The sequence below is a fragment of the Electrophorus electricus genome, chromosome 12 (assembly GCF_013358815.1).
Source record: "Electrophorus electricus isolate fEleEle1 chromosome 12, fEleEle1.pri, whole genome shotgun sequence".
Classification (NCBI taxonomy): Eukaryota; Metazoa; Chordata; class Actinopteri; order Gymnotiformes; family Gymnotidae; genus Electrophorus; species Electrophorus electricus.
In genome coordinates, this window is record NC_049546.1 from 1,562,766 (window position 1) to 1,569,234 (window position 6,469).

Sequence of the window (6,469 nt, forward strand, 5' to 3'; positions counted from 1 at the left end):
GGGGCTTCACCAAGCCGACATGGAATCAAACATATGGCTCAGTAAAAGGCAAAGCACCAAAAAAGACAAGCTGTAAGGAGAGCCTTATTGAAATAATTTATATGTGTGTTGTTATTTGTTCACTTGTGTGCTGTGTGTTTAAACCTGTTCAGTTAAGTTTTTACATTTTAAATTTTACATGTTCATTTGTATGTTGTATAATATATTAATAAACGTTTGAAATTTGGTGACGGTTGTTGCAGATTTCTACACCGCATTCTGAATCCCAATTCAAAAATGTCATTGTGTCAAATATACTGCAAAAGGGATCAAAATCCCAATTCAAATATATGTCATTTAGTGTGTCAAATATACTGCAAATGGGATCAAAATCCCACTTCAAATATATGTCATTTAGTGTGTCAAATATACTGCAAAAGGGATCAAAATCCCAATTCAGGTATATGTAATTGAGTGTGTCAAATATATTGCAAATGGGATGAAAATCCCAATTCAAAAATATGTCATTGAGTGTGTCAAATATACCATAAATGGGATGATAATCCCACTTCAAGTATATTTCAGTGGTGTGTCAAATATACTGCAAATGGGATGAAAATCCCACTTCAAGTTTATTTAATTGAGTTTGTCAAATATACTGCAAATGGGATGAAAATACCAATTCAAGTATAGTTGGACATCTGCCACTCTGTGGCAAAATGTCAAATCGCAAGAAAATGACAAATATTTGATGATTTATAGCGCCCCCCACACATGGGCTAGAAGTCCTGCGCCACCTCTGATCGAGTCGGGGGGACCCACAGAGCGCCTCTGACGTGCCCCCCGGTTCTGGAAAAATATTTATTATTGGTAGTGTTTTTTATACAGTATCAGTCAAATGTTTGGACACACATGACTGAATGTATGCTTTTAATAGCAATGAAGGCATTTTAACATCAACACTGATGTTAATGTATCATAAGTGTTTCCGTATGAAGCTGGGTAAGAGAACAGCAAGAGTGTGCAAAGCTGTCATCAGAGTATACGATAGTTACTTTGAACCATTTAAAATCTAAGCTATTCAATATTTGTTTATCATAGCGTAATCATATATGTGTCATTTCATGTGTTATTTCACTGGTCTGTATTAAAAATAAACAAAGAATAGGTGTGTCCAGGCTTTTGTCTGGTACTGTAACATTTCAGAACTATCCAGACACTTGCGGTTCAAAAAGGCTACAGTTTTATTGTAAGTACGACAATCCAACACATCAGTAAAAAGATGCGAGAGGGTCAGAGCCAGCACAAAGGGAGTTACCAGAACCAGGGAGCTTCACACATGCCATCAGAGAACAGTCTGAGTCAAAAAACCAGGCAGACAAATCACAGAGGGTTAAAGCAAAAACGATGACAGGCGAACAGAACTGGGCTGGCATGAAAAACAGGCAACAAGAAAACCGCTCGGCATTCACTATAGAAATAAATGGCAACACTTCACAATGAGTTGAATTTGCACATTTTAATAGGCAATGAAAATAAGTAATAGCTGAAGTTAATAGTCTGCTGATGAGGAACCTGTGAGTTGACACTGATTGGTCACGTTCTCCTCCGGGGGGTGTTTGGAATTTTGGGAGTTGTAGTGGATGGGAGCAAAATGGTTACATGGCAGTTATTGTATATTGACAGATTTACATAGCAGGTGGGGAATAATTTACTTAAGTTAAATTCATTGGTACAGTAATCAGTTACTATATACTATACAGACTTATTCGTAGATCATTGGCAACTCTGATGACCCAGCGTTGGGTTTCTACCACAGACATGTGAGTGTAGTTTATCTTCAGGTTACATCTCTGTCTCTGAGCTCTGTCAGAGAGTGAGAGTGAGATGAGAGTGAGATGTTCTGATTGGGGACGGTCTCAGGAGGGAATGTAGGTGGGGAAGAGTTGGATGACTCATCTGTAAATATACAGATGAAAATAAAGTGAGTTATAAAGACTAAGACAGACAGAGAGAAAGAGAGAAAACACCAAATTTCAGACACCTGCAGAGAACATGAGGAAGGTGAAGATGAGCTGTGTGTGCTTGGCTCTGGGGCTGGTCCTGCTCGCAGCAATCTCCTCTGAGGCTCACCGTGAGTTTATTCAGGACTTTCAACACATTCTGTAGCTTTAAATATAAATGCTGGCATAGACTAGAACATAGATTTACACAAGAAAACCCAATAATAAAACCTACTACTACTATTACTATTATTATTGTTATACTATTATTAGAAGCATTAGTAGCAGTAAAACATTCAATGTTACTGTCAAACTCTTCATGATGAGAAGACAGGTGAGAGCTTTGGTTTAGGAATATTTCATATGTCTGAGGCACCTTCAGTTAACCCTGATCATTTCTACATGACTTGTGTTTTTGGTCAGATATGGGCTGTAATGGAGCTGACGAAAGCTTATTGTATTTTGCCGATAGTTAAATTTCAACACTTAAAACATAAACTAAAAGATCGCTTCTCTTCCTCAGCTCATGCTCCTGGCACTCCTCAAACCTGCTGTTTTGACTTTTTCAAAGGGAAAATTCCTGTCAACAAAATTAAAAAAATAGAAAAATTAGATTCAAGATGTGCAAACCCAGGCTTTTTGTGAGTATCTGACATTCACATGTGTTGTGGATTAATTGTTATATAACACAAACTAAATTGCTTTCCAGTTAAACCTGACTGGCTATTCAGTTATCTGTAGATAAGACCCTCTTGTCTGATAGAATGATTCCAGCTCTAATGCTCTTCACAGCGATGGATAACTATGTCATCTCTGTCTGTCAGGGTTACTACGGAAAAGAAGCAGATTTGCCTGCGTGAAGACCTCACCAGCGAGCTCGAGAATGACTAGACTGTAGTGGAGCAGCTTCTACTCACGCCAGATGCATCACCCCGTATATCTACCCAGCTTCATATAACTGTTTACTTCTCACATAATGGTTATCAGTTATTTACCAGTATGACGCTTCCTTCTGACTATCAGTGCTTGCTTTATAACAAATATACAAATGCAACCAATAAAACAAATGTAAAAATCACCATAGAGTTACTATAATGTCACTACATTGAAATATATGCATATTATTAAACCAGAGTGATATATGACAGCTGCTCACTCCAGAGGTGTGTAACAGTCTGCAGAGAGAAGGGTGATACAGCACACTTAGTAAAACCATTTCATCTTTAATAGTGTTACTGTACATACCGGTTGTTTATACAACATGCATATAAAAACATAAAAAAGAAAATAATGAATGTGATATTGGATTAGGAATGGTTGGAGAAAGGTTAATGCACCCAAACACACTGCACAAGGTAATGCCATAAACACAGACTTTAAGCGCACAACATAAAATGTTCTTTAAACGCAACTCCTGTAAACTCTTGCGTTCCACTGATCTTGGCTTGTCACATACGGCTTCATTTCAGCCAACATTGACAACCACCATCATCTACGCACTGACGCTCTCATCATGTGAGCGCCCTCTTGTGGAAGAATGAGAAACAATCACTCTAACAAAGTGAATACGTCGTCAAGTCAAGCCAAAGTCAAATTGATTTATATAGTGATTTTACAGCACTACACAAAGCACAAAGCAGCTTTACACATGTCCGATGCCAAGCCCCCAGTGAGCAAGCCAAGGGTGACAGAGGCAAGGAAAAACTCCCTAGAGCATGAGGAAGAAACCTGGAGAGACTCATCCTCTTCTGGCTGAAAACAGACATTACAATACCAACAATATAAACAATAAGGAGCAGAATAAGTAGAGAGAGAGAGAGAGAGAGAGAGAGAGAGAGAGAGAGAGAGAGAGAGAGAGAGAGAGAGAGAATAAGGAAATAAGCAATCAATTTCTATTCTGGTTTCTTAGAAGTCCCAGTCTGGCCTCGACGGTGTGCGAGTCTAACCCTGCCAGTAGAGCCCTTGTGTAACAACCATCCAACATGGGGAAGGCCAGTTGAGTTATCACACTTACTGTATATACACAGTTTTCACTATGTTGTACCTCATTGCTAATTAAGTTACTTCAATCCATAAATGATGCTAATACTATGATTTAAATGTCTAGTAACTGTAAATTATAAATGTGATCTTCTACTGTATTAATACACTCTTGCCTTCTAGAAGGTCAGGATGGTACCCACGCTGTTGCAGTTACCACTATATATATGTACTGGATGATTATTTCATTAATGAAGTGCTGATTTGTCATAGTTCTGATTAGCCGTTAAATGTGTATAACCAAAAAGGAGAAAAAATAGTAGAAAAAATAATAGGAAAAAGATTGAAAAACATTAAGTGCACATTGAATGAGTAAATGTAGATACTGAGTAAGTAATGTATTGAATGGGTAGTGTGGCCTATACTCCTAGAGTACAAAAGATCACAAATGAATAAATGTCAGTGATGAATGATGAATAACTCTAATAAAATGTATTAGCCTAGGTATAATGTATTAATGTAGCCTATGCATAATGTATTAATGTAGCCTATGCAAAATGTAGCCTATGCATAATGTATTAATGTAGCCTATGCAAAGTGTAGCCTATGCATAATGTATTAATGTAGCCTATGCTCCTCATCCCCCCTCCATTGAACAAACATACAATTTAAACTATAACCAGAATGAGGAGAGTGGTGATGCAAAGTCCCACATCTGCGGTTGCCCTTAGGTTGTCCTGTACTCTGTCCAGGATCTTAGCCTTCATTGGCCGTCCAGCCCTCTATAGGACTATCACTACATGTAGTCAGTCATCCCAGAGGTAACAGGAGCTGATTCTATAAAGCTGACACAGCAAAACAGTACAGCAGAGCCACTGCTCTAATTTAGAGCCGAGTCCACTGCCCATCCATTTATACTGCACCACCACGAATGGTCCAGACCGAGCCCACTGTGAGCAAACCCAGGGGTGACGGGGGCAAGCAAAACGCCCCAGAGCATGAGGAAGAAACTCATCTTCCTCTGGCTAAAAACAGACACTACAACAATATAAACAACAATATAACAATATATTCTTCTGGTCTCGACAGTGTGCAAGTGTCCAAAACCCATTCCGCCTGAGAAAGTCCATCAGGGGCAACAGAGAGGTAGTCGACTGGAGTGCTGGGGTGGAGGTGTGGTGGGCCACAGCAGGGGGCTTCTGGGGAAGAGCCATGGCAGCTGAGATTGTTTGAGGCTCAGTAACAACATGACATCAGGGGTAGGTGTCATTAGAAGTATTTTATAATCAGTACGAAATTTTGCTGGGAGCAAACGTAATGTAGCTACGATAGGAATAATGTGATCAAACTTTCTAGTTCTAGTAAAAACTTTGGTTGCTGCATTTTGAACTAGCTGGAGCTTGTTTAGACACTTAGTGGTACAGCCAGATAGGATGGCGTTACAATAGTCCAATTGTGAAATCGTGATTAACTTTTCTGCATCATGTGAGGAGAGCATGTTCCTAATCTTTGAAATGTTCCTAAGGTGGAAAAAAAAGGTGGTCTTAGAAATATTATTTACCTGAGCTTCAAACGAGAGACTGGCATCCATAATCACTCTATGATCTTTAATTGTTAAAGAAGATATGATTGAGAGACAATTGAGGTTCATTAAGTAATCAGATAGAAAGGTCCTAGCTGTCTGTGGGCCTAATAGAAGCACTTATATTTTGTCAGGATAAAGTGAGAGAAAATTTCTCAACATCCAGTGTCTGATGTCCTTTATGCATCTCTCAATAATACTAAGCCGAAATATGTCCTCTGGTTTGGCTGAGACATATAACTGAATATTATCAGTATAGCAGTGGAAACTAGCACAGTGTTTACATATAATTTTACCTAGAGGTAGCATATATAAAATATATAAAAAAGCAGAGGCCCTTGAACAGATCCTTGTGGGACACCATAGCTAACCTTGCTGTATGTTGAAAAGTCTACATTTATAGTAGCAAACTGGTAGCGAACAGCTAGATAAGATTTAAACCAGGAAAGGGCTGTTCCCCTAATCCCAACAACATTTTTGCATCTGTCTAGTAAAATGTTCTGATCGGTAGTATCAAATCCTGCACCCAGATCAACCAATATAAGCAAAGACACAACCCTGGTCAGAAGCCAAACACAGGTCATTAACTCTTTTAATCAGTGCTGTCTCTGTACTATTATGTGTTCTGTCCTGACTGAAAGACTGGTTCTGTATCTTGTTCTGATTCAGGTATGATCTTAGCTGCTGAGCTACAGCTTTTTCTAGGACCTTTGAAATAAATGGAAGGTTTGAGATCAGCCTGTATTTTGACAGCTGACATGGGTTGAGGTTAGATTGTCTGGGTGGTCTGATACCTGCTAATTTGAATGATTTAGGTATGTAGCTAATGTTCAAGGAGGAGTTTATTACATTTAGTAAAGGTTCAGTTACTTCAGGTAGGATTTCCTTAAGAAAGTGTGTGGGAAGCAAATTTAGTAATCAAGTG

General features: G+C 38.7%; 1 protein-coding gene across 1 annotated transcript; it reads left to right on the forward strand.

Annotated features, from left to right (window-relative positions):
* The first annotated feature begins 1,885 nt into the window (after window positions 1-1,885).
* On the forward strand, window positions 1,886-3,061 carry LOC118242277 (C-C motif chemokine 3-like). The gene is made up of 3 exons (XM_035532174.1): window positions 1,886-2,113; window positions 2,506-2,623; window positions 2,807-3,061. Exons 1-3 carry the CDS (start codon window positions 2,035-2,037, stop codon window positions 2,871-2,873), a joined length of 264 nt encoding a protein of 87 aa, XP_035388067.1. The 5' UTR covers window positions 1,886-2,034; the 3' UTR covers window positions 2,874-3,061.
* The last annotated feature ends 3,408 nt before the right edge of the window (window positions 3,062-6,469 follow it).

Bases quoted from the DNA above. Each gene is read 5' to 3' on its own strand.
- LOC118242277 (XM_035532174.1), top strand. From the start codon at position 2,035: ATGAGGAAGGTGAAGATGAGCTGTGTGTGCTTGGCTCTGGGGCTGGTC. The intron at 2,114-2,505 runs GTGAGTTTATTC...TCTCTTCCTCAG, and splicing joins AATCTCCTCTGAGGCTCACC to CTCATGCTCCTGGCACTCCT. The intron at 2,624-2,806 runs GTGAGTATCTGA...TCTGTCTGTCAG, and splicing joins TGTGCAAACCCAGGCTTTTT to GGTTACTACGGAAAAGAAGC.